Genomic DNA, 27,468 nt, shown 5'->3' on the forward strand with positions numbered 1-27,468 from the left:
ATAAATAAATAAATAAATATATATATATTAAAAAAAAAGTACATGAAGCTAAAAAAAATGTAAGAGAGGGAAAGAAATGAAGAAAATTAAAAGGGAAAAGAAAGGAAGGAAAAAGACCAGAAAGAGAAAGGGACAAAAGAAAGGGAGTAGGGGATAAATGGAAATACCAGGAAAAGAGTGAGGAAAAAGGAACCAACGAAAGAACAAAAAGGGGAAAAGAAAGGAAGTGTGCATTAAAAGAATTAAGGAAAGGATTAAAAGAAATAAGTAAGGGAAAGAGAATGAATGAACTAAAGAAAAGTGGAAGTAAAGATAAACCGTGAAAGAGAGAGGTATAAAAGTTACTGTCAGAAGTGGGATTCGAACCCACGCCTCCAGGGGAGACTGCGACCTGAACGCAGCGCCTTAGACCGCTCGGCCATCCTGACATACTAACTAAACTATACGGCAACTCTGATAATCTTCTTCAAGACTTTATTTTAACAACATTAAACACTCCTTTCAAAGTTTGTGTGAGATCGACCATAAAAGAATAATCATGCTCTAATTTGATTTGTTGTACAGGTGGATTTCAGGAGGGACCAGGGGTAGTACAGTTATCTACACACTAGATGGCAGTATAGACCTATAAACTAGATAGCAGCCAATCGTTTAATTCAATACTTTTAATAAGATTATTAAAAAGCTTTCGTTCATTTTGTTTTAATCATTTTATTATTAGATTTAGTTCCTCGTTATTTTGTCATGTTAGGAGTGAACAAGCCTGTGTTATGGTGCAAGGAGGTCAGAGTGTTTGTAAATGATAAGTTCTCTTCATTCCTTTAGAAGAAAATGTCCAGGAAAGAAAGTCAAGGAGGAGAGATGAAAGGAAAAAAAAGTGAAAGGTTAAAGAAGTGCATTAAAGAAATAAAGAACAAAGAAAAGGTTAAACAAACAAACAAATAAATAAATATGTAAATGAAGAAAGGAAGGAAAGTTAAATTAAATAAAAGAAAGAAAGAACGGTGGAATAAATGGTGGAAAACGAGGAAATAATGGTGAAAGAAAGGTAAAGGGAAGAAAGGTTAAATAAATCAATCAAAAAAAATATATAGGGAAGAAAGAAATATAAAGGAAAGAATGAAAGGCGAAATAAATAAAAACTGGAAAAAAAGGAAATAATAAGGCCAAATCACAGCGAAACTGTACTGAAAGGGAAATGAGAATGGGGTGTAATTAAAATGAAAATAAATAATAATATAAACTCTGGCAGGGCGCCATATTATAACGATGACGCGGCTGAGTCGCACCACGTGATCGCCTCACGCGCCTGCTCGTCATGTGACTCATGCGGTTAGCATAGACAGTTCCTAATTCGGCTAGTCACATATACACACAACACACACACACACACACACTTCCACAGTGCTGTATCATGTCGGAGAGCGCGTATTAAAGTGTGTATTGTCGGGTTTGAGTACACGGTGCAGTATGAGTGTTGCGGGTTCTCGGCTGGCGCTGCTGCTGCTTGTCTCCACACTGCAGTGGAGTTTGTTCCGGACTCAGAGCTCCGGTGACGGCGCGTGGAAACAGGACCTGTGCAGGTAACTCCAGGAACAGCTGCTAGCATGTTAGCCTGTTAGCTTAGCATGTAGCAGCACTGAAAGCTGTTGGAGAGTGTCAAGATGTTGAAATGTATTTCCTCGTACACAGCGCTACAAAAAAACCCTGCTTTCTCGCTGAGTGTTTGTGTACATGTTTAAATCTTTAATAAATAAAAATAAAAGGATAAAAAAAAACCTCAGTTCATACATACACGATTTCTAGACACAGCTAACCCTTCCAATGTTTATGGTTATTATTATTATTATTATTATTATTGTTGTTAGACATACAGAGAACAACACAAGCAGGTCAGCTGGTAAAAATTTGCTTTTCCAAAGATTTCACTATTAATAAGGTTGTTTATTTTTATATATATATATATATATATATATATATATATATATATATATATATATATATATAATGAGGTTATTTTGGAATTTTGTGCATGATAAAATATAAAAGCAGAAGGAGAATGGTGTGAAAAAGAGAGAAGCCAGGAGGCTGGGGCTGATTTCTTTCCAGCCCAGACTGTGTAATCATGCAGCCAATCAGTGAGTGGTGTGTCAGGTGACACGCCCCCTAGAGTTCATCCCAACTAATCATTTTTCACAGCGTGGTCGAAATACTGTTTCGTGTCTAGCGGACATGTACGAAACGAATTATCGTATAGTTTATAGCTAAACAATTACAACAAATGCAAATAGCTCTAGGACAAGACGCTCCAATACACATGATAAAAGGTACTGATACAGACTACCAAAAAAATTCCTTTTTTTCCCCGGTCAAGGTGCCTTTGGAGGAGGAATTAAAATGCAGACCGACTAAACACGTTATTCCATGAAACTAACATCTTCCTGTCATCTCTATTCCACTTCCACTGTGCCTTCTTCCGATCTTCACACAGAGTCGTGATTCCTGAAGAAATATTTCTGTTGGTTTAAAAAAAAAAAAAAAATAATAATAATAATAATCTCATCACTTGCTGATTTATTTGAAACGTTGAGGTTGTTTTCCCACTGTGCGAATCAATTCCCCCATCTTAAATCATGGGGGATGCAAACTTTTGCACCGTATGTAGGCTGTATGTTCTGTAAGATCTGTCAATGTGGTTATATCTGTCATTTTTTAACAGAAAAACATTTCTACCTGTTTTTATTTTTATTGTAGGTATAAATGGGAGGCCATGGACCAGGACAGCAAAATAAAATACACCCTGAAGCTGTGTTCTTCGTCTCCGGAGACGGCCTGCGGCCCGGACGCTGCCGTTTGCGCCCAGAATCTCGACAGCGGCCAGAGCCAGTCAGTGGGTAAGTGGGATTTTGAAATTTTTTTTTTATTGAGCGAGCCAAATGAAACATGAAACTTAGGAGCAAAAATAAAGCAAAATCAGATCGCACCAAAATCTGGAACAGACATTTAAGATACTTGAGGTTTTTTTTGTTGTTTTGCTTGTTTGTTTGTTTGTTTGTTTGTTTGTTTTTTCAAATGCCGTGGGGAGGACGAGTTCAAAGGAAAGAGTGTGGAAAATAATCTATACCTGATATGTTATAAGAGTTGTGAAATTGCTGATTCAGGCTGGATTCTTTCAAGAGTTTTGTCTTGGCCAGTTTGAGTAGGAGGTTTTTTCGTTTTGTTTTTTTGTTTTTTACAGCTCCACAGCGTTTAGTCATGTGCTACTTTTAATGCCTTTTATTTGTTTGTGCTCTTAGAGAAGCTTTAAAAAACTCCCTGCCCAAAGACTCCCAGAGAGAGACAGTAATTTCAGTGTAATGCAATTTTCCATTTGTACCACAGAAAAAAATATGAAGCGCTTCTGTGCTCTTTAGATACCTCGGTACGGTTCTTTAAGCAGGTGCTAACACAGCAATAACGCGAGCGAAGTCCGAGAGCATCTGAACCATCCGCTTTCAAGCTAACTCTACCGCACTGAGAACGTGAGTCGACTCGGAAGCAGGAACTGAATCATACATGCTACGTGTGGTGTTCTGGGTTTTTTGTTTGTTTTTTTGTTTGTTTGTTTGTTTGTTTTTTTATGTAGATGTGAGCTGCTAAACTGTGCCAATGTGTTTAAAGACATAAAACAAGAGACAAAAAAAGACAACAAACTTGGTAACGAACTCTACTGCAGTGAGAAAGAGAGTCAAGTGAGTCAACTCTGAATCGACTTGGCAGCCGGAAGTGAATCAAACATGCTCCGTGTGTTGTTTCGGGGGTTTTTTGGGTTATTTTTTTTATGTAGATGTGAGCTGCTAAACTGTGCCACTGTGTTCAAAGACATAAAAAAAAAAGAAAAAGAAAGACAATACAAACTCTGGATTTGGTAACGAACTCAAGTGAGTCAACTCTGAATCGACTCGGCTGCAGGAAGTGAATAAAAATGCATTGTGTTTTTATATAATGTATATAAAGTAAAAAAAGAGACCAAATAAATAATTGTCGCATTTTATACAAAAGAGGTATTTTAAACTAGTTACTTCTACAATTATTGAATAGCTTATAAAGTGCTGGCTCTGAGTTCTTCGTATTCTGGTGATTTCTACTCACGCTTGGTAAAGGTTAATTAAAAAACAAAATGTAATTGTGTTTTTATATATATATATATATATATATATATATATATATATATATATATATATATATATATATATATATATATATATTATTTATTTATTTATTTATTTATTTATTTTTCTTCGCGTATTTCTGACCGACAAATGAAGAGTTATGCAGACATTTTGATCTCTACACTCACCTCGGCCAACTTTTTCTACATTTCCACAATACACCATATGTATCATGATTATTATGTATCAAATGTAGATAGATTAGTTTCCTAAGAAACTGCTAGAAAATATATCATGTCTACAAAAATGAATGTTTTTATTTTATCTGTAAAAATTTGCATTTTATAGGCAGCGTTTTAATGCCACACAAGTTTTAATATCACGTCAGCTGCTTCTAGTCAGTTTGTAATTATATATAAAAAAAAAGATATCACAATATCAACGAAAAGTGTATTGTGACGTAATTTATTGCTGTATTATCATATCGTGATCTCACCCAGCTCTGATTCGTTTTTTTAAAAACTCGTTTTTATCAAAAAGAAATGGTAAATAAACTCGTGGGAAGAATGTCATTGATCGTCAGTGATCACGTCATCAGTAGCTCTAAAAGGTGAAAGGTCGGCTTGCTGATGTAGTCGGTGTTACAGTAATAAAAATCATTTAGTCAAGTTCGAGAACATACGCAACGATTAAAAAGGGCTCGATTCGGCATGAGTCAGAGTCGCAGCACAGATCAGCGGGAGTCACATTTCATTTATCACGTGACGAGGGAGAGCCGACCGACGAGACGGTGGCAGAAGATTTGTTTTCAAAGCGAAATGTAAAAGCACCTATTTGCCAGTATTTTGGATGATTTGTTGTTTTTAAATTAAGAATAATAATGAACGATTAACTGGTGGGAAAATTTCCTCAGCGTCACATCCCTAGTGAAAGGTCTTTATCTTACGTAACCCGGCGTTAGTGTTAGTGGGCGCGTCTCGATCAGCTCTCCAGCTGGTGAATATATAATATACACGAGTCGGGACGGTGGTAAGATCCCTGTCTCACTACACATTAGGACACTGATGACTCGGTTTCCGGCGTCATGACGACGCACTCGCGTTGTAAAACGTCACCGCTGGCGTTTATCAACACCACGCAGGACCGATATCTTTCTGATATCATACGTCGTATAAATTTGTTCGCTTCATCACACGCGTTCCTGTCACGGTACTTCAAACAGGATCGTAGGCTCGCTTAAACGTCGTTAGACTCAAACAAACCGTATATAGAACGTCAAGTAAAGTTAAAAATCGCGAACGTACTGTAAGTAATCATGTCAGAGCGATAACGACGATAACAAGCTATTTATGTTCGTAGACTGAGTTAGTTCGTCCGCCATTTTGTTTTTTTTTGTTGTTTTTTACGGAGCGAAGGATTTTGCGAACTTGAAATGGCCGACTCCCTGATTGGCGCCCTGACTACTGAACTCGGGAGCTGATTGAGACGCACCCGGTGTTTACGCCTGTGTTCTTTCTAGTGTTTATGTGAAGTCCAGCTCGTAAAGTCACATCATTACCTGGTGTCCTTTAGAGCTTTAAAACTAAACAGCACTTTATCTGTCCTCATTCAGAGTCAGCTGATCTGTGTATGAAACCCGGAACAACCCAGTGAGGGTGTGTGCGTGTGTGTGTGTTTTTTTCCCCTCCCTTTTTTTTTAAGAGCAGGACTGGTGTTGTCTTTGTGAGCTTTACTTTTGTCTGAGTGTTGATTTGATCACTGGGCCGGTGTTATTTTAGCAGTAAGTAGGTCAGGTCACGGTTAAGGTGCAGCAGGTGTTTTTCAGGAGCATGTCCTGTGCCTCAGCCTGCGCTGGGATCGGCACACTGGAACAGATGAAGTACTCCAAACGGAGAAGTTTTGTACTGGTGGGTGTAGTGGAGGTTGTTCCAGGATGACGTTCTCACGCTGTGTATCCCTCTGGGGTTTACGCCGTGACGTCGGCTCTCTGAGCGGGAAAGTTATAGACCTCCAGAACATCTAGAACATCTTCGTACCGACTGACGTTTATTTATTAATCATGTTTATTGATGTTCTTTGACTAGTGCACTGGTTCTCACGGTCAGGCTGTAAATCATAGTCAGGAGATTATTTTAGTGGTTAATACGTTGGATTACTGGTTGGAAGGTCATGAGTTCAAACCCCAGCGCTGCCAGGCTGTCACTGTTGGGCCCTCGAGTAAGGCCCTTAATCCTCCACTGCTCAGCTGTAGAAAGGAGATGAGATGGGTCGGACGAGAGCGTCTGATAAAAGCTGTCAGAGGTAAAGGTAGTGACGGTGGAAACCTGGCAAGCTGAGCCAACGGTATCCAAGTTATTACTCTGTCCGTCTGAGTGATTAGTCTTTTTCTTTCTTTACGTCTTTTTCTTCCCTGCTGCCTTCCTCACTCATCTTTCTTTCGTTCTTCCTTCTTTCCTTTCTCCCTCCATCACCTTTTTTGTGTTCTCCTTCCTTCCTCCATCACCTTTCTTTCTTTCTTTCTTTCTTTCTCCCTCCCTCACCTTTCTTTCTTTCTTTCTTTCTCCCTCCCTCACCTTTCTTTCTTTCTTTCTCCCTCCCTCACCTTTCTTTCTTTCTTTCTTTCTTTCTCCCTCCCTCACCTTTCTTTCTTTCTTTCTTTCTCCCTCCCTCACCTTTCTTTCTTTCTTTCTCCCTCCCTCACCTTTCTTTCTTTCTTTCTCCCTCCCTCACCTTTCTTTCTTTCTTTCTCCCTCCCTCACCTTTCTTTCTTTCTTTCTCCCTCCCTCACCTTTCTTTCTTTCTTTCTCCCTCCCTCACCTTTCTTTCTTTCTTTCTCCCTCCCTCACCTTTCTTTCTTTCTTTCTCCCTCCCTCACCTTTCTTTCTTTCTTTCTCCCTCCCTCACCTTTCTTTCTTTCTCCCTCCCTCACCTTTCTTTCTTTCTTTCTTTCTCCCTCCCTCACCTTTCTTTCTTTCTTTCTTTCTCCCTCCCTCACCTTTCTTTCTTTCTTTCTTTCTCCCTCCCTCACCTTTCTTTCTTTCTTTCTTTCTCCCTCCCTCACCTTTCTTTCTTTCTTTCTCTTTCTCCCTCCCTCACCTTTCTTTCTTTCTTTCTCTTTCTCCCTCCCTCACCTTTCTTTCTTTCTTTCTCTTTCTCCCTCCCTCACCTTTCTTTCTTTCTTTCTCTTTCTCCCTCCCTCACCTTTCTTTCTTTCTTTCTCTTTCTCCCTCCCTCACCTTTCTTTCTTTCTTTCTCTTTCTCCCTCCCTCACCTTTCTTTCTTTCTTTCTCTTTCTCCCTCCCTCACCTTTCTTTCTTTCTTTCTCTTTCTCCCTCCCTCACCTTTCTTTCTTTCTTTCTCTTTCTCCCTCCCTCACCTTTCTTTCTTTCTTTCTCTTTCTCCCTCCCTCACCTTTCTTTCTTTCTTTCTCTTTCTCCCTCCCTCACCTTTCTTTCCTTCTTTCTCTTTCTCCCTCCCTCACCTTTCTTTCCTTCTTTCATTTTCTCCCTCCCTCACCTTTCTTTCCTTCTTTCATTTTCTCCCTCCCTCACCTTTCTTTCCTTCTTTCATTTTCTCCCTCCCTCACCTTTCTTTCCTTCTTTCATTTTCTCCCTCCCTCACCTTTCTTTCCTTCTTTCATTTTCTCCCTCCCTCACCTTTCTTTCCTTCTTTCATTTTCTCCCTCCCTCACCTTTCTTTCCTTCTTTCATTTTCTCCCTCCCTCACCTTTCTTTCCTTCTTTCATTTTCTCCCTCCCTCACCTTTCTTTCCTTCTTTCATTTTCTCCCTCCCTCACCTTTCTTTCCTTCTTTCATTTTCTCCCTCCCTCACCTTTCTTTCCTTCTTTCATTTTCTCCCTCCCTCACCTTTCTTTCCTTCTTTCATTTTCTCCCTCCCTCACCTTTCTTTCCTTCTTTCATTTTCTCCCTCCCTCACCTTTCTTTCCTTCTTTCATTTTCTCCCTCCCTCACCTTTCTTTCTTTCTTTCTTTCTTTCATTTTCTCCCTCCCTCACCTTTCTTTCTCCCTCCCTCACCTTTCTTTCTTTCTTCCTCCCTCACCTTTCTTTCTTTCTTTCATTTTCTCCCTCCCTCACCTTTCTTTCTTTCTTTCCTTCTTTCATTTTCTCCCTCCCTCACCTTTCTTTCTTTCTTTCTTTCTTTCTTTCTTTCTTTCTCCCTCCCTCACCTTTCTTTCTCCCTCCCTCACCTTTCTTTCTTTCTTCCTCCCTCACCTTTCTTTCTTTCTTTCTTTCTTTCTTTCTTTCTTTCTTTCCTTCTTTCATTTTCTTCCTCCCTCACCTTTCTTTCTTTCTTTCTTTTTCCCTCACTCACCTTTTTCTTTCTTTCTTTCTTTCTTTCTCCCTCCCTCACCTTTATTTCTTCCTCCCTCCCTCACCGTTCTTTCTTTCTTCCTCCCTCACCTTTTTCATTCTCCCTCACTTTTCTTTCTAGCTTTTTCTTCCTTCCTTCCTCCCTCATCTTTCTTTCTTTTAGTTCTTTCCCTCCTTCCTCCATCCATCACCTTTCTTTCATTGTTCCTTCCCTCCTCCCTCCCTCACTTTTTTCTTGTGTTCTTCCTCCCTTCCTTCCTCCCTCATCTTTCTTTCGTTCTTTCTTTTTCTTCTGTTATTCCTACCTTCCTTCCTTCCTCCCTCACCTTCTTTTTTTTCTTTTTGTAAAAGCATTTCTGTGTATGTCTACTTGTGTATGTGGCAGATAAACACTTTATTTATTTATTTATTTATTTGCTTGTTTGTTTGTTTGTTTGTTTATTCATTGAGAGAAGAGACTACTGAGGTCACCTGACCAACATTATATGACCTAGAACATGCATGTTGCGTGTGTTGAGACTGCGTGGTAGACGGAGAACATGATAAACACGAGTTTCATTTCAGTGTTGTACCGATCGTGTAGAGGAAGGTTTCAGGTCCAACAGCAGCTGTTCTGTTCTCACAGTCCGGCACCATGTGTTTATTATGGAAGCTTATGCTTCAAAATAACAGTTACGCTGTGATTAATCACACATCGCGTGTGTGTGTGTGTGTGTGTGTGTGTGTGTGCTGTAGCTTAGAGTGGGGATAACCAATCTACTGATTAGTCATGCACCCGATAAGTAATATATCACAGTTTGTGAAATTAGCACTGTGTTGTGTTCGGAAAATGGCCACGTTTCTGAAATAAGCACCTTTATTTAAAAAAAAAACAAAAACAAAAAACTGCTGTCTTCAGAGCGTGTCAGCTTTATCAGCTTGAAAATGTTTCCTACGTGCTCAGCCTCCTCCCGAAAGGAGTGCAGGCGTAATCACATTTCTGCAGCGTCTACAGTCTCCTAATGCACATCTCACCGTGATACAGGGAGAAAAAGAATTCCGTAACAGGTTTTGACATATGTATTCCATTCAGCCATAACGTTCAAACCACCTGCCTAATGTTCTGCGGTCCCCCTCGCGCTGCCAAAACAGCTCTGAGCCGTCGAGGCATGGACTCCACGAGACCTCTGAAGGTGTGCTGTGGTTTCTGGCACCAAGACGTTAGCAGCAGATCCTTTAAGTCCTGTAAGTTGCGAGCTGGGGCCTCCATAGATCAGACTTGTCACATCCCACTGACGCTGGATCAGATTGAGATCTGGGGAATTTAGAGGCCGAGTCAGTACCTTGAACTCTTTGTCATGTTCCTCAAACCGTTCCTGAACAAGTGGCTGGAAAAGGTACTTGGTCCGCAGCAGTGTTTAGATAGGTGGTACGTGTCAAAGTAACATCCACATGAATTCCAGGACCCAAGGTTTCCCAGCAGAACATCGCCCAGAGCATCACACTTCCTCCACCGGCTCGCCTTCTTCCCATGGTGCATCCAGTTCTGATGTCCATTGTAGGAGCTTTCGGTGGTGTACAGGGGGTCAGCATGGGCACTCTGACCGTTCTGCAGCTACGCAGCTCCACACACAGGAAGCTGTGATGCACTGTGTGTTCTGACTCCTTTCTATCAGAACCAGCGGTAACCTTTTCAGCAATTTGTGCTACAGTAGCTCTTCTCTGGGATTGGACCAGACGGGCTAGACTTCTCTCACCACATGCATCACTAAGCCTTGGGCGCCCATGACCCTGTCTCCAGTTCAGCGGTGACGGTCCTTCCTTGGACCATTTTGGTAGGTACTAACCCCTGCATACCGGGAACACCCCACAAGATCTGTTGTTTTAGAGACGCTCTAACCCAGTCGTCTAACCATCACTATTTGGCCCTTGTCAAAGTCACTCAGATCCTTAAATTTGTCCATTTTTCCTGCTTCCAGCACAGCGACTTTGAGAACTGACTGTGCACTTGCTGCATAATAAATATATCCCTACCCTTGACAGGTGCCACTGTAACAATATAATCAATGTTCTTCACATCACCTGTCAGTGGTTTTAATGCTATGGCTAATCGGGGTGTGTGTGTGTGTGTGTGTGTATATATATATATATATATATATATATATATATATATATATATATATATATATATATATATATATATATATATATATATATCTATCACACACACACTTGGTGGTGGTGGTAGTATAATATAATAAATATTACATTGATTATAGTTGCAGTGTGAGTGATTTTTTATGTGAAAGCCGTGTAGGCTTGTCTGAGTCGTGCATGTTTTTAGCCTTGTGAATGTTTTTTACGCACTTCAAGTCCTTTTTTTTTTTTTTCTTTCCAAAAGAATAATTTAAAAGCTTTGTAGGTTTTAAAGAAACTGCCGATCCTCACAGTTTCATACGGTTTCGGTAAAGAACGCGTGGTATCGTGCCGTCTCTATCAAACACTGTTCTCCCTTCACTGTTGTGTGACTGATTTATTGATGTGTTGATTTCTTTGTCATTTATGTCGTAGACTTAATGACTTTTTTTTTTTTTACCCCCCCTTGGTCTTCTTATTTTCAGGTGATCTCTCCTTGCAGACATCCTCCAACTTCATGCTCACTTTTAACAGCACCCGGGCCTGCCAAGGCGAGAGCAGCAAAGTGCAAAGCAGCATCAGTTTCCAGTGCGGCAAAACAATGGTAAAGTTCAATAACATAAAAGCTGCTCATACGACCCGAACGGAACTTTTGTTTTGTTTTTTTTAACTTCCTCTCTGGTAACATTGAGTAATTGAGTAATCATTGCGGCAGACGCGAGAATAGTTTCGTTTAAAGCGAAACCTCTGATGAATAATTTCCCGTCTATCAAACCTGTGGTGGGTCACAAGCTAAGCAGCTGCGCCATGCTTCTGATTTATTATACACATAACCGACTTTCTTCTTAGTCATTTAGGTAGAAGAAAAAAAGGTGGGCATGTTTATAGTGTGAAGAAGTAAATGGAAAGCAGTAAGATATATAAAAATAGCGCATGCACAGTGATGTGGAAAAGTATTTGATTTCTTCTGTTTTCATGTATTTCTCATACTAAGTAGTTTTAGATCTTGAAATGAAATACAGCATTAAAGTAAAAGCAAAGAAAAAAAAAAAACTTATCAAACCCCAAATGTGAAACGCTAATTGCCCCCTTAAACTTAAAATCTGGTTGTGCCACCTTCAGCAGTAATAACCGCAAGTGAACGCTGCTGAGAACTCGAGATCGGTCTTTGGGCCCGCTCTTCTTTGCAGAACTGCTTTAGTTCAGCCACACTGGAAGGTTTTCAAGCACAAACTGCTCGTTTAAGGCTCTGCCAAAGCATCTCAATTGGTTCAAGTCAGGACTTTGACTAGGCCACTCCAAAACTTTAATTTAGCTTTTATTTTTAACTGTTTAACCAGGTGGACTTACTCCTGTTCTTTGGGTCGCTGTCTTGGCCTGGTTGCGTCTAGTCCAGCTGAACCCCGTTATGAATGTAGTTTCATAGATTTGTGGAATTACTAACTATAGGCGCAAATACATTTTCACACAGGCCCAGTTGGTATTGAATAATGTTTTTTTTTTTTTTTTTTGCTTCAATAATTATCATTTATCATTTAAAAACTATATTTTGTGTTTACCCAGGTTACCTTACTGGTATTACCTTACTGGTATCCCATACCAGTTTAGTACGAGGTGTGCGCTGAATTTCTGAACCGGTTTAGTACGACGCGTGCGCTGGATTTCTGAACCGGTTTAGTACGACGCGTGCGCTGGATTTCTGAACCGGTTTAGTACCACGCGTGCGCTGGATTTCTGAACCGGTTTAGTACCACGCGTGCGCTGGATTTCTGAACCCGTTTAGTACCACGCGTGCGCTGGATTTCTGAACCCGTTTAGTACCACGCGTGCGCTGGATTTCTGAACCCGTTTAGTACCACGCGTGCGCTGGATTTCTGAACCCGTTTAGTACCACGCGTGCGCTGGATTTCTGAACCCGTTTAGTACCACGCGTGCGCTGGATTTCTGAACCGGTTTAGTACCACGCGTGCGCTGGATTTCTGAACCGGTTTAGTACCACGCGTGCGCTGGATTTCTGAACCCGTTTAGTACCACGCGTGCGCTGGATTTCTGAACCCGTTTAGTACCACGCGTGCGCTGGATTTCTGAACCGGTTTAGTACCACGCGTGCGCTGGATCTCTGAACCCGTTTAGTACGAAGCGTGCGCTGGATCTCTGAACCGGTTTAGTACGACGCGTGCGCTGGATCTCTGAACCGGTTTAGTACGACGCGTGCGCTGGATCTCTGAACCGGTTTAGTACCACGCGTGCACAAAAACAGAAGAAATCAGGAAATCAAGCAAATACTTTTTCACAGTTCCCTTCAGGTTTGCTGTATATCAGCTGAAATGAAGGTAAACAGTGAAATAAGAATGAAACGAACAGTTCAAAGTTCAGAGCTGGTGAAAGATTCGTCAGGCTGGGGTTTATTTTCGTTTTGGTTCATTCGAGCCACTTAATTCCACTTAACAGGTCAGCGAGTAAAACTAACTTCTGAGCTGGGATTAATGTTGAAAACTCTTCTCTATATCCGCACGCTTGTCCAGCGTTTTGTTATGCACGGTGAAGAATATCCAACAACAATCTCGCTACCAGCTAGATAACGTTAATAATAAGAATGACGTATATTTTCCTCCTCAAAAGGCCGAACTGTATATGGATGGATGGATAGATTAACAAGCGAACATGTCTCTGTATGTTGATTAATTTAAAGTAAATACTTGTATATGTACATACAGGATGACACATTTAAAAGTAAAGCGGTGTTGCCGTGAGCAGCCATTTTGATTTCACGTGAAGTTTAACGTTTTTTACTACCGATTCGCAGACAGATTATTCGCTAAATTATATATCATGATGCGTAGAAATATCCTCATTTATGGCGATGTGATCTTTCCGTCGTATCGCCCAGCCCTGTGTGAAAGTATTTTTGATTTATTTTAAACAAAACTTCAAACCGAATCGCAGATCTATAGATTACAGTGCTAGCATAATGTTTCTCATTATCCGATTTGATTTTAGATCAGATTCACTTCAGATCAGCCATGTCAGTCGGCAATCACAGATCTGATCTCGAGCTTTAGGGAAACGGAGGAGATTTGAGAATTAAACTCTGCTGTCAGAGATCACCTGATAGTCATTCACTTGGCAAACAAATAAGGGAAGTTCATGAGAGTCTTTTCCTCACCGCAATTGAACCATAACCTCTTAGCGATACAACTTCCCTGTGCGATACCGTTTTCTAATGTAGATGTAGAACAACACAAATCCCAGCATGCTCCTCGTTTAATGGTGTTTGTTTGTTTGTTTGTTTGTTTTTGTTTTTGTTTTTTTCCCCATCCAAAAGGGGACGCCGGAGTTCGTCACAGTGTCTCAGTGCGTTCATCACTTTGAATGGAGAACTTACGCAGCCTGCAAAAGAGACAAGTTCAAACCACTTAAGGAGGTGAGTGCGGTGGGGTCAGGGGTACGGAAGTGTGTGTGTGTGTGTGTGTGAAGGGGTGGGAGGTGGAAGGTGATTGTCACCAAAACCACAAAAGAGCACATTGTCAACGATAAGTGACTTTTGTGACATTTCAGATTAATGACTTCAGGGCACGCTGGAAACGGAAAATTAATCAACAACGTGGCGGTGTGATGCCATGACGCGACGCGGAGTTCTCGTTATCACCCAGACGCCGATTATTTTCCAATAAAAGCACACGTTTTATTTTTCTTATGCCATACTAATTAAATTATTATTATTTTTATATTTTTGGCAAGGATTTTATTTATTTACTTATTTGTTTATTTTTCATCTGAATGGTGTTCTAAGTCACTTTAATATGTATAAATATTATCTTATTTCTTTGAAGTATGAAGGTGTTTACAGGAAATTGTTCTTGTCTTTGACCCATATTTTTCTTCTTTGCTTGCAGTTGCATGTCGTATAGCTTGAGAACGTAATCGATCATATCGTGTATCAGTGTGTTGTTTGTTTTTGTTTTGTTTTGGTAAACGCTCTTTTATTTCTTTCGCTTGTCTTCAAGGTTCCCTGCTACGTCTTTGATTCAGATGGAAAAAAACACGACCTCAACCCCCTTATCAAAGTCACAGACGGCTACCTGGTCGATGACTCGGACGACAGCGTCGACTTTTATATTAACGTGTGCAGAAATTTGGGTGAGTACGTCTCACAACCGTGTCCTGGATCAGTTCTGTTTTTAAAAAAAAAATTATTTAAAGACTGTCTTTCGGCTGCGGTTGGTATCGGTGATATCAGACACCTTTATTGGAGGCAGAAGAGAATTAGAAATGAAACGCGTTTTTTTAAATTTTGTGCCAAAATGGCCGAGGAGCGCTTTCACAATGGCGTGAAAATAAATAAGGTCACTGGTAGGCAGAGTACTATTTTGAGACGTTTGTAGCAGTAGTATGGCCTTTAAAAATGTTTTTTTTTTTTTTTTTTTTATTCATTTAAATTGAAATGATGATTACAGCAGATGATTACTGCCTCCTGCTGGTATGGCGAGCTATTTTCTTTAACACGAGCGCAGAATGTATGCGTGTGTTGGCCGTCGGCTAGCATCAACATATATTGTAATCATTAACAAGAAATACTGAATCTTACTGAGTCACTAATCGCCTTTGTTCGTGTCTAGACCGAGAAAATAGCCCATGTCCGAAAGGCTCCGCCGCCTGTTGGACTAAAGAAGGCAAATCAGTCAGCATGGGGAAACCGGACAAGCCTCTGGAGGTCATCTCTAATGACAGGTACACACTCACACAGCCGTATTACAGCTCGCCGTCATCTCAAGCCCTGCATGTTGGTGTGAGTTTGTGTTAATGTGTGTGTGTGTGTGGCAGGTTGAGGCTGCGGTATGAGTCTGAAAACAAGACATGTAAAGGGCACAAGCCTGCAGTCACCATCACCTTCATCTGCCCCTCTAAGAGACAGCAGGTAAGCTTGTACTCATGAAAACGCCTTACTTTATTAAACAACACCACTTTAAAAACAAAAATGTATTATTAGACTTAGATTGTTATCTGCTGTTACTATAGTAACAATAACTTACTAGAATGAGGGCATTAATATAAACATACTGTGTATTTAAAGCAATATAATGTCTATATCGTAACAAATTACATCACAGTACACTATTCTGAGATATTGTATTCATTGTGATTAAGATTTATTTTTTTACAACATTTTCACAGTTAAGTAAAATTTCACGTTAAATAAAAGTGGCGTTGAACTCAACCAGACCTTCCTTGTGTGTGAATTACAGAGTTAGCCAAGTGTTGCCAAGTTCTAACAAACAGATTGTAGAAAAAAATGTATATGTAAATAATTTAAAAAAAAAAAAAAAAAAAATAGATCACACGTTGAGAAACATTCCCAGTAAAGGAAGTCTGTACCCGCTGTGGTTGCTTCATTCATCAGTGAGCAACCTGCCGAAACAAACGCAATAATATAACAGTTTTTGGTCTTTGGTGTCATCTGGATGCATAATTCTATGCAAGTAATATTGTTTAAAAATTGTTTAAAATATATTTCTGAAGTGATACTGTGTTTTAATTTCTTTTTTTTCTTTTTCTTTTTTTTTCCTTGCGTAAATTTAAATCTGACTCCACACACTAAGGCAGGTCATCATTCATTAGTGGTGACAAATCCAAAAATAAATGACACGGCCATTTAAGCCAATTTTCAGCATCCCGGAGGTTTATTCTGTGGGCGTGTGGAGCGCTTGTGTCTGAATAAAGTCAGTGTGGCTGTGGTGTTTTGGTGCTCCTGGAGCTGTGACCTTCTGATCCAGCCTAGCGCATGATTTATGATAAATACCTTTTTATAAATAAGCTCTTTTCTCTATAAACCAAAATGATGAATCTGTCTTTAGAATCAGTTCTAAGTCTGAAAGCTGAACAATGAGGATTTTTTTTTTTTTTTTCCGTTTCTCGCCACTGTCTCCACTGGATAACGGACCATAGATTTAAATAAAGCTGCTTTGTGACGATGTATACTACCGGTCAAAAGTTTAGACACACTCGTTCTTTATTTTTATTGAATTTTCCCACATTTTAGAATAATAATAATAATAATAATAATAAAGTCATCAAAACTCTGGAGTAACACAAATGGAACTATGGGAATTATGTCATGATTAAAAATCCTAAATAAATCATAATAATTTTGTATTTTATCCTCTTCAAAGTCAACGCCCTTTTCACCTAGAATTTCCAGAAATGTGTTCTCGGCGTTTTCTCGAGCGATTTCTTGAGGAATTTCCCCGAGATGATTTTTAAACAGTATTAAAGGAGTTCACGCCGACGCCGGACTCTTATCTCCTACTTTTCGGAATATTTCTCTCCGAGTCGTCCGTTTAAATAAAGATTTATTTTGTAAATAAGATGTTAGTTTTCTAATGAAAGAAACGAATACGTCGACACGATTATATTTTTGTCTACGGCGCCGATTTCACACGTTTAATCACACACCTTCAGATCAAAAGCTTTTTAACATCACGAGAAACATTTCAGTCGAGTGTCCACAAACTTTTGACCAGTCGTGTGCGTCGTTAAAAGCACTAAAAGTGGATTGAACTGAGCTCCGTTTCTTCTCAGGGAAGTGACCCCAAGCTGACCGCTGAGGAGAACTGTCGCTACGAGGTCGAGTGGGTGACTGAGTACGCCTGCCACAGAGACTACCTGGAGAGTCACGACTGTAAACTGACCAGCCAACAGCACGACATCTCCATCGACCTCACACACCTCGCACACGGCTGTAAGTGACGACACGGGACAAGCGGCCCAAGCTATATCGCCACTGGAGCAATTAGGAATGTCGCCACAGCTCTTAGAATGTGTAGAAAATGATATTAAGGAGGGAATCAGTGCTTAAAAAGAGTGGGAACCCTGATTATAATAAATAATAGTTTATGTAGCAGCTTTCAGTTAAGTAAAAGATGTAGGTGATTTTATGCTCTCACTGAGCTGAGCATGTGAATATCTATCTTATTTGTTTGTTTGTTTATTTATTTATTAAATTGATCGTATGGTTAATCATCTTAACGCGCCCTGCAGCCGGAGACGAGCCCTATTCTGCTGAGGCTAAGATCGGGAAGGACAGCTACATGTTCTATCTTAACGTGTGTGGGGAAACCAGAGCCGGCGAGTGCTCGGACGAGAGGGGCTTCGTGTCATCTTGCCAAGTGAAATTCGGAGAAACTGTGAACAAAATCGCGGGGAGGTTCCAGAATCAAACTCTCAGGTGGGCAAAATCGGACTTCCTCATCTGCAGTACTTTTTATATAATAAGTTCAGTTTTAAAAAAAAAGGCGGAACTAACCCCGATTTTATTTGCATAGAATATATTCATACAGGTCCATGTTATGTTTTAAATGTGAGTGTGACAAGGCCATTTGTTAAATTCTGTTTGGGGTTATTACACTGTAATTATAGTTTGCACTGACCCCAAACCGAACTTTCCAAACGAATCACAGATTTCGTATCACAGATACTTCCCATGTGACTATCACAGCGTAAGATATACTGAAAAACAGAACGTGACCGTAAAAGGTCAGACTTGTCGTAACGGATGAAGCGGTGAGAAACGGGGTTTAAGGTTGACTCTTTTCTGACCCAGGTACTCTGATGGAGATCTGACTCTCATCTATCCAGGAGGAAATGGATGCAGCTCAGGCTTCCGGAGAATGACCATCATTAACTTTGAGTGCAACACAACTGCAGGTCAGTGACAGGCGCTCATTCGGTCGCTCTCTCGGGCGCTCATTCGGTCGCTCTCTCGGGCGCTCATTCGGTCGCTCTCTCGGGCGCTCATTCGGTCGCTCTCTCGGGCGCTCATTCGGTCACACTCTCGGGCTCTCATTCGGTCACTCTCTCGGGCGCTCATTCGGTCACTCTCTCGGGCGCTCATTCGGTCACTCTCTCGGGCGCTCATTCGGTCACTCTCTCGGGCGCTCATTCGGTCACTCTCTCGGGCGCTCATTCGGTCACTCTCTCGGGCGCTCATTCGGTCACTCTCTCGGTCACTCTCTCGGGCGCTCATTCGGTCACTCTCTCGGGCGCTCATTCGGTCACACTCTCGGGCGCTCATTCGGTCACTCTCTCGGGCGCTCATTCGGTCACTCTCTCGGGCGCTCATTCGGTCACTCTCTCGGGCGCTCATTCGGTCACTCTCTCGGGCGCTCATTCGGTCACTCTCTCGGGCGCTCATTCGGTCACACTCTCGGGCGCTCATTCGGTCACTCTCTCGGGCGCTCATTCGGTCACTCTCTCGGGCGCTCATTCGGTCACTCTCTCGGGCGCTCATTCGGTCACTCTCTCGGGCGCTCATTCGGTCACTCACTCATAAGGCACTCATTCAGTCAGTCTGTCAATCACTAAGTCAGTTGGTTGGGCACCTATTCAGTCTGTCTATCAGTCAGTCATTTACTCACTCACTCAGTCAGTTGCTTAGTCAGTTGTGCCATTATTATTCAGTTAGTCACTCAGTAATTACAGTCGTTCCATCATTTGGTCAGCTCCCCAGTCATTCATTCAGACACTGGTTCAGTCAATCAATCGGTAACTCTCAAATCATTTGGTCAGTCACTCTATCCTTGTCAGTTACTTAGTCACTCAGTTGCTCACTCGGTCACTCCTTCCTCCCTTTTGTTTCTTTAAACTGCCATCCAGTCTTGTGTTCTTGTGTCTGAGGTGTCTCTGCTCTTACTAATTAAGGAGAGAGTTATTAAAACACAACCTGAATTAAACCTGACTTTTTCTTACCCATATTAGTTCATGTCTGGGGCTTCCTGTGCTTTATTTATCTGGATCACTCTCTTAAAGACCGAACTCCCTAATCTTTCTCAAATTCCTGTCTCTAAACATTTTCAGATTTTTGACCATCATCATACACATGTAGGTGGGGAAAAATATAATCAGCATAATCCATCATTTCAGAAGCCATAATCCCAATCTTTAGCCACACATTATTTTGCACATGAATGACCTATTTTGGTCACTAATACATCACACTCTGGATGTACTCCGCTATGGCTATAGGAGCTGCCGATGTTTTGTTATTACTGTTATTTCTAATTTAAAATTCCTTCCTACGGTACCGTTATTGAACTTGAACGTTTTTATTTGTACAGGGAACGGCTACCCGGTGTTTACAGGAGAGGCCGACTGCACGTATTACTTTAACTGGCAGACGTCGTACGCCTGTGTAAAGGAGACCAAAGAACTGCTGTGCCGAGTCACTGATGGCAAGATGCATTATGACCTGTCCCGTCTCACTCGCTACGCAGGTGAGCGCTAGTTTCATCTGTAATGCTACAACGAGTGGTAGAGTTTTTAATGTTTTCAGATATTGTATGAGACCAATAATAATAAACATCTCCTCAAGGGAAACTTCACCATATGAACGATTACACGTGTTTTCAGTCCGTTTATACGGAGCTTCTGCTGTTCATCGCTAAGTTGTTACTAATAACGTATTATAACGAGCGCATCAATATTAACCTATGAGTTACTGTTATGTAAGGAATAACTTAATAATGCAAGACAGAGGGGTGTTGATGCTCCACAGCGTGAAACATCTCTGTCCTGGGAAACTTCGCAAAGCACCGTGACAAACCGTTACAAAGCGCTAACGACCGAGACTCATAACAAAACATCAACGATTTCCTTTGTTAAACATCGACACGTGTTTTTAAAATCCATCTGTTCTTAGTACAAGTCGCTATATATGAGCTGTTACAATAGAAACACTAATGTACTAGAATAAGTGCATTAATATTAAACTATCGGTCATGTTACAGCCAGAACTACGGTCTGAGCCGTACAAAAATAAAGCACAGCTTCCGACCAATCAGATTACAGAATTCAGCCGCTCTGTGGTATAAGGAAAATTTCATCAGCACATTCTGACCAATCAGAATCAAGAATTCCGCATCAGCGATAGTATAATTCTGTACACTTGTATTATTTTTGCAACGTTATGAATAAGTCGAAGAGATTCATATCTCCGTGGTACGTGTTATGTTTCATGAGAGTGGAGTCATATTATGAAAGACATTCCTGGTGTTATTGTGTTGTGAGATCTGAGCTGTTTAGTCATATTGTTATCATCCATTGCTATTACAACGTCAGGGATCAAGTTCGTCAGTCATCCCGTAGCTACATGACTCTTCCTGTAATACACCCAGCGTACGAACGGAGCTTGTGCTGTTAATGGCAGCAGTGGAGTATGTTGCATGGGAGGAAATACGAATGGTAACCTAGTTTTTAATCCTTCACATCTTGTGTTTGATGCTTGCCTTTCAGCACCTGATGGCAAGCAACAAAACTGGGAGGCGGTGGCTGCTAACGTTGCAGAGTCGGACAAAAAGCTGTACTACATTAACGTGTGTAATAAACTCATCAGTGGGAATGCCTCGTGTCCTGAAGATGCAGCTGTATGTGCTGTGGGTGAGTGTTACGTTACATCACGTTTCCAACAGCTAGTAAGGCTATTGTAATTATAATTCCAGTGTATTACTCTGTCTGTGTGTCTCTGTCTGTCTTTCTATCGATCTGTCTCTCTCCCTATCAATCTGTCTCTCTCTCTATCGATCTGTCTCTCTCTGTCTATCTATCAAGCTGTCTTTCTGTCTATCTCTCTCTCTCTGTCTGTCTATCGAGCTGTCTGCGTCGATCTCTCTGTCTGTCTGTGTCTGTCTATTTATCGATCTATCTGTATATGTCTATCTATGGATCTGTCTGTCCATCTATCACTCTGTCTGTCTGTCTCTATCTATCTGTCTATCTATCCATATTGATCTGTCTATCTATTTTTCTGTCTATCTGTCAGTCTATACATGTCCAGATATTATAACCATATATAAGTAGAGCTTCTGGTAACAGTTTGTACTTTGCCTGTCTGTCTGTCTTTTCATGTAATTTATTAGGTTGTCCAGATATTAGATCCATTGTATAGGTAAATAATTTGGTAACAGTTTGTCGTCATACGCGCGTGATGCGACGCCGCTAGCTTTAGCCTCAGGGTCACCGATAATGACTTTCTTCAGTGTACTGTTTATGTCTGCGTTATCTTTTATTCCCAACATGACCTCAGTCTCCATCAGACGGAGGAGAAATCATCACGTGACCGAGGAAGAAAGTCCTCTAAGGCAGGGGGGACATTTTATATTAAACACCGTGGAGATCAAACAGTGCAGCACGAGGACAGTTATGTTTATATCCGAAATGCTCCACTGTGTGTAAGGGGCGGGGAAACTGGTGCAAGATGCTTAAAAGGTTTAGTTTAGTTTAAGTTTATTGTCATTATATGTTGTATCTGCGCGCTTGCAGTGTAAATTCTGTCGTTTATTATAACGGAAGTGATGTGTTAGTAACGAGCCCGCGTTGCTGATCACGTGCAGTGTAGACGCGCAATAGGAGCACGAGTAAGATCTGTAATGTCTAATTAAAACACTATGATCAAAAGTAAACACAAGGAAAATAATATGTCTAAAGGCAGCGAGTAACAGAAACTGCAGTGAGTTTTTATTATTCATTTAGGACTGTAGTTTAATTCTGTGCTTTTTATGCATCCATAAATTATGCATAAATACTATAAAATAAACTTTTATATATATTTTGTGTGTATATAAGTGTTTATACATTATTTTTTATGGATGCACAAAAAAGCACTAAATTAAACTACAGTCCTAAATGAATAATATGTGTAAAGTTTCAGTCTGAATTTATGTTTGTGGACCAAAGACAAAAAAAAAAAAAGGTACTGAATGTCCCCAGCCGAATAATCGTCAAAATAATCGGCCAACTAATCGATTATGAAAATAATCGTTTGTTGCAGCCCTACTCTAGGTATTAAATCCATATACATTTTTTACTTATAGTTTAATTGTATGAAGACACGATGCAAGATTAGAACGAATTTATCTGAAGAATCCTACTGTGACTACTACCGTGTAATTTGTACTTGTTTACTGCTCATAATTCATTCATTTATTTATTTATTTATTTATTTATTAAATATAAATGTTTTAGTATCTTAGTGACACTTCTTGTGTCTCTGTACGTTTCTTGTTGCTTAATGAAAATATATTGTGAACGTTTTACTAATTAGTTGTTCTTTCATCAGGGAAAGGAAAGTCGGTCAGCCTGGGTAAATTCCTCTCCTCGCCGCAGAAAGACCTGAGGGGGAAAGACTTGCGGCTCATATACGCGGACGGAGACGAGTGCAGGACAAACACAAAGATTAAAAGCATCATTACTCTGAAGTGTAAGCCCGGTGACATGGACAGCGCCCCCATCATGAGGAGCGTGTCCAGCGACGGCTGCGTTTATGAGTTCGAGTGGCAGACCGCCGCTGCCTGTGTGCTCACCAGAACCAAGGGGGAAGACTGTAAAGTGGAAAAGTCCACCGCAGGTACGGCGATGTCTTCTAGCATGCTGTGTACAACGTCCTCTAGCTCTTAAATAGTTACAGGTTCTTTTCATTTCACTGAAACAGAAGGATGTTTAAAGTTAAAAATGTTTCTAGATGTATAATAATCATGTCATTTCAAAGATACCTTTAGAAGAAAAAAAAAAAAAAACTACCACTTAGCAGTATTTCCATGTAATTCATCTGGTTAAATTCTTGGTTTCTGGTCCTGAAGTTAGCTCCGCCCCCTAACCTGATCCGAGCCTTAAAACACAACTAGCGGCGTGTGGGTTTTAACAGAAACGGGTTGAGCGGTAAAAGATGGCGACGGCGATGAGGACTCCACGATGTTTTTATTTCAAATGGCTCTAAAAATGATGCACTGCTCCTTTTTAAAATAAAATAAATCTCTCTGAAGCAGATGTTGAATAAACACGTTCCTGTCTTTCCAGGAATTTCGTTTGACCTGACCCCGCTGAGGAAGGCTGATGGAGGTTACTACAACATATCCAATGACAAATATGACTACTTTATTAATGTATGTGGGAGTGTTAAGGCTGCAGACTGCCCTGAGAAATCAGGAGCCTGTCAGGTTGACAAGAGGCAAGTCCACTCTTCGGTGAAACTTATTTTTCTTGGAATATTTCTCGACTGTATTTATTTGTTTATTCTTTTCTGAGGTTCCCTGTTCTCGTTTTACAGTACCAAGTCTAATTCCTGGAACCTGGGCGAGTCTAACTCCAGTCTGTCATATTACGATGGCATGATTGAGCTGGACTACGTAAATGGCTCTCGGTACAACAACGAGGAACACACACAGCGCTCCACACACATCTCCTTCCTGTGTGACCTAGAGGCCGGGCCGGGCAAACCTGAGTTTCAGGTACGAAACTATACAGATAGTTCATTCTACTAGTACTTATACTACTGTTACTCCTCCTACTTCTACTGTTACTACTACTCCTACTGCTGCTACTCGTTCTACTAGTACTTCTACTACTGTTACTCCTACTGTTACTCCCACTACTTCTACTGTTAATACTAGTACCGCTACTTTTACTACTACTGCTACTCCTACTGCTGCTACTCAATCTAGTATTATCTTTTCTACTCCTACTAATACTACTTCTACTGTTACTCCTACAGGTCCGGTTTTTTTTTAATAATTATTATTTATTTAATTTTTTTACTACTACTGATATTACTACTACTTATATTACTTTTATTACGTCTACTATTTCAATTACTACTACTGCTACTTCTACTACTAGTACTACTACCACTACTACAACTTCTATTATTTCTACTAGTACTTTAACTACTAATAATATATTTGTTTTATTGCTGCAATAATAATAATATGATGATGACGAGTAATGTTGATGATGATTATTATATATTACTAAAATGTATTTTGTTGTTGTTGTTGTTATTATTGTTATTATTATTATTATTATTATTATTATTATTATTATTATTATTATTATTAAAATAAAAGTATACGTTTTCCTGAAAAAAAAAAAAATAAAGGACTGTTTGTTGTCATGTTGTTTCACCCAGGCTGAGGATGAATATACCTACAACTTCAGATGGTACACCTCTTACGCCTGTCCTGAGAGGCCACAGGAGTGTGTGGTTACTGACCCTGATACCTTACAACAGTTTGACTTGTCTAGGTGAGCGATGTCCTGGATATTGTTTCCACGATTTGTGAGAACCTTTAACAGAAGTTAACTAAACTTCTATTCGTTATACTGATCTGCCCTGTTAGCTGTCCATGCAGAGTCCTTACTGTTTATTAGCAGTGAACGGATGTTACTTTTCTCTCCTCATCCTACAGTTTGTCGAGGTCGAGCGGAGCCGCTAACTGGGAGGTCACGGACCCCACGAACATGAGGACGTACTACATCAACGTGTGCCGGCCGCTCCGACCCGTGCCGGGCTGCGACCGACTCGCCTCGGTGTGCCAGATAAAATATGAGAGTGCTCAGGTGAACTTTTCTTTTTTCTCTTTTTCAAAACCAGGTCATAAAAATTAACTAAAGCTAAAAGCTGAGGTTTTTTTTTTTTCCGTTTCATTCTGATGATGATCTAACTGTAAAGTTTAGTGTTTTTGTAACACCGTATCTTGTTAGAGTCAGTATTTCGCAGTGTTTGTGTGGTTTAGCAGGGGTTTTTGATATTACTTACCCAGTTGGTCACGTTTTAACAAGGTGTGTCCAATTTTTCAAAACTACCATTTGTATTGGGTAATTTCAGGAAGCAGTGTATGTAAACAAAGAAAGCTTATGTAAACAAGATCTTATAATGATTTTGTAATGGCAGCACGTGATTGTGATTATAATACACGATTTTATAATGGCATAAACAAGTTAATAAATTGGGTGTGGCAAAAATATGCATATACAAATGCAAAAAAAATATATTAAGCTTCCTCACAGACTTTTTTGATTGCAATATTATAAAAATCGTTTTTGAATATCTTCCGACCGCGCTAATGTATACAAGCTCTTCTCGTGTAGTTTACCCGCTACACAGATTATACAAGGGCCAATTCACAATCATCTTGAAGCTGTAACTTGTCACACGTGGTACTTTTACAGGAAAAAGTGACCATCAGTAACATGGGCGTGGCTAAAAAAGGCCCTGTGATCGTAGAGGACAATCAGCTGATGCTGGAGTACACGGACGGCTCGGCGTGCGAGCTGGACGGGAATAAGCACGCCTACACCACCCGCATTCACTTCGTCTGCTTGAAAGGATCTGTGGTGAGGATCACATCGACTCTGAATCGCCTTTAAAATATCTATGTATATAGGACTGCGTGCATAACATTAAATGGATGTGTGCTACATTAACTTTGTCATATCTGTGGCAAGCAGTCGCCCGGTCCACGGTTCATATCAAATCAGGACTGCACAGTGAACTTCGTGTGGGACACCGAGGCAGCCTGCGCCATTTCAACTGCTGTAGACACCAATCAGGTGAGTCCCAGCACCACACACTCTCACGCTAGGCTATACAAACCTACCTACATTTTACACATTTTATACGTCGGAGCTCCACAGCAGAGTGCGCTCAAAAATACGCCGGTCTTATTTTTTCCCGCTGTTAAAATGAGCTGATCGACATGCGAATCTGGAATGATTGACAGTTGCGTAGATGTTTTACACTCTCTGATATGAACAAGAGATCGAACGATAATCGGTTTTACAGACGTCTTTCCCGATATTTAAACGTTTTTCCATAATCGGTTAGTATCGCATCCGCCGATGAACAGTGCCATCTTGTGGCCGTTTTGAGAATTGTGTGCTGGACCACCATAACAGCCATTAATGTACAAATGAGACGTTGCATAAACGTTTGGTGCTAAGAAATAGAGAAACTCACGTAATCTCTTTACCTCATCAAAGCTTTTATTTATAAAAAAAAAAGACACTTTAGTAACGGTGCATTTTATTTATTGCGCTCTTTCAGACCCCTCTATTTATTGGTGTATAAATAAGATAAGATATTTGTAATGTTTTGCGCTCGTCTCGACTCTATATCCCCGTTTTTAAAGATGCTTTCTTCCACGGTAAATGGAGAATATTTTGAGTTCATTAATACGAAATGAATTCCAACAGCGTGTGTTTGACTTGGCGACAAATATATAGTTAAAAGTATATCGGTTAACTGTATATTCAGACAAAAAAGGTCAAACACGGCACTTCCTTTTGTGCAAAAGGAAAAAAAACATTGAGGCTAAACATTTTGACAGGGGGAAAAAAAAAATGGCTAAGACTTATCTGCACAGATGTCTGCAGCTGCATTACGGTCAGACCGGCTGTTATGGAAAACTTTCTGACCGGTCCGAATCAAGAATTCAACAGCGCTGGGGTTGTGGAATAGGGATGTGGTGTCGTCTTGACATGCAGTCAAATAAATAAATAAATAAAGTTTTCATTATTCGCTTTGTGTTTGCATTGAATTTCCTGTGTGTTAGACTTGTTCATTGAAGCATCCCAACACCGGCTTTGAGTTCAGCCTGCTCCCCCTGGCCTCCGAAAACGCATACAAGACAACTGCTAATGGGAAAGATTTCATCGTGAGTATACACTTATTTATTGACTTTCCCCTAAAAGCAAGGAGTACTTTTTGTGTTATTTATTTATTTATTTATTTATTTATTTATTTATTTATTTATTTATTTATTTTAATGGAGTGGTATTTTCCGTGTGTCTCGCGCAGGTGAACATCTGCTCGGCTGCTCGGCAGTGCGGCGCGGACAAGCCAGACGCGGCAGGCTGTGTGGTGGAGGACGGCAAGCCTCATAGTTTTGTAGGAGTGGAGAGATCTCTGCAGTTGTCCACTGATGGCCTGCTTACTCTCACTTACAGAGGAGAGCTGGATAAAACCCTGGGTGGGTTCAAGCGTCATATCCTGTGCACTACAGACACTTGTAGAACGATTAGTGAACTTACTGTGGCGTTGCAC

The 27,468-nt window shown here is 40.4% G+C and overlaps 1 protein-coding gene and 1 non-coding gene across 3 annotated transcripts in view; one reads left to right on the top strand and one right to left on the bottom strand.

The window, feature by feature from the left end:
- Positions 1-345: 345 nt before the first annotated feature.
- Positions 346-428, bottom strand: trnal-cag (transfer RNA leucine (anticodon CAG)). Its single transcript has one exon. It is a non-coding gene; the product is annotated as a tRNA-Leu (tRNA).
- Positions 429-1,331: 903 nt separating this feature from the next.
- Positions 1,332-27,468, top strand: part of igf2r (insulin-like growth factor 2 receptor) — a 44,507-nt gene continuing 18,370 nt past the window's right edge. Inside the window, exons 1-21 of one of the 2 annotated variants that reach the window (XM_017456170.3) lie at positions 1,332-1,583; positions 2,755-2,894; positions 11,084-11,202; positions 13,924-14,022; positions 14,606-14,738; positions 15,218-15,329; positions 15,423-15,516; positions 17,178-17,337; positions 17,637-17,823; positions 18,199-18,302; positions 19,712-19,867; positions 20,886-21,029; positions 22,708-22,995; positions 23,445-23,595; positions 23,695-23,875; positions 24,553-24,668; positions 24,833-24,983; positions 25,596-25,760; positions 25,872-25,976; positions 26,978-27,079; positions 27,223-27,394. In XM_017456170.3, coding sequence (XP_017311659.1) covers positions 1,471-1,583; positions 2,755-2,894; positions 11,084-11,202; positions 13,924-14,022; positions 14,606-14,738; positions 15,218-15,329; positions 15,423-15,516; positions 17,178-17,337; positions 17,637-17,823; positions 18,199-18,302; positions 19,712-19,867; positions 20,886-21,029; positions 22,708-22,995; positions 23,445-23,595; positions 23,695-23,875; positions 24,553-24,668; positions 24,833-24,983; positions 25,596-25,760; positions 25,872-25,976; positions 26,978-27,079; positions 27,223-27,394 — 2,992 coding nt within the window. In that variant the 5' untranslated portion in view covers positions 1,332-1,470. The remainder of the gene's footprint in view (positions 1,584-2,754; positions 2,895-11,083; positions 11,203-13,923; positions 14,023-14,605; positions 14,739-15,217; positions 15,330-15,422; positions 15,517-17,177; positions 17,338-17,636; positions 17,824-18,198; positions 18,303-19,711; positions 19,868-20,885; positions 21,030-22,707; positions 22,996-23,444; positions 23,596-23,694; positions 23,876-24,552; positions 24,669-24,832; positions 24,984-25,595; positions 25,761-25,871; positions 25,977-26,977; positions 27,080-27,222; positions 27,395-27,468) is intronic. The other variant, XM_017456171.3, reaches the window with a different exon arrangement.

The sequence above is a fragment of the Ictalurus punctatus genome, chromosome 25 (assembly GCF_001660625.3).
Source record: "Ictalurus punctatus breed USDA103 chromosome 25, Coco_2.0, whole genome shotgun sequence".
Lineage (NCBI taxonomy): Eukaryota > Metazoa > Chordata > Actinopteri > Siluriformes > Ictaluridae > Ictalurus > Ictalurus punctatus.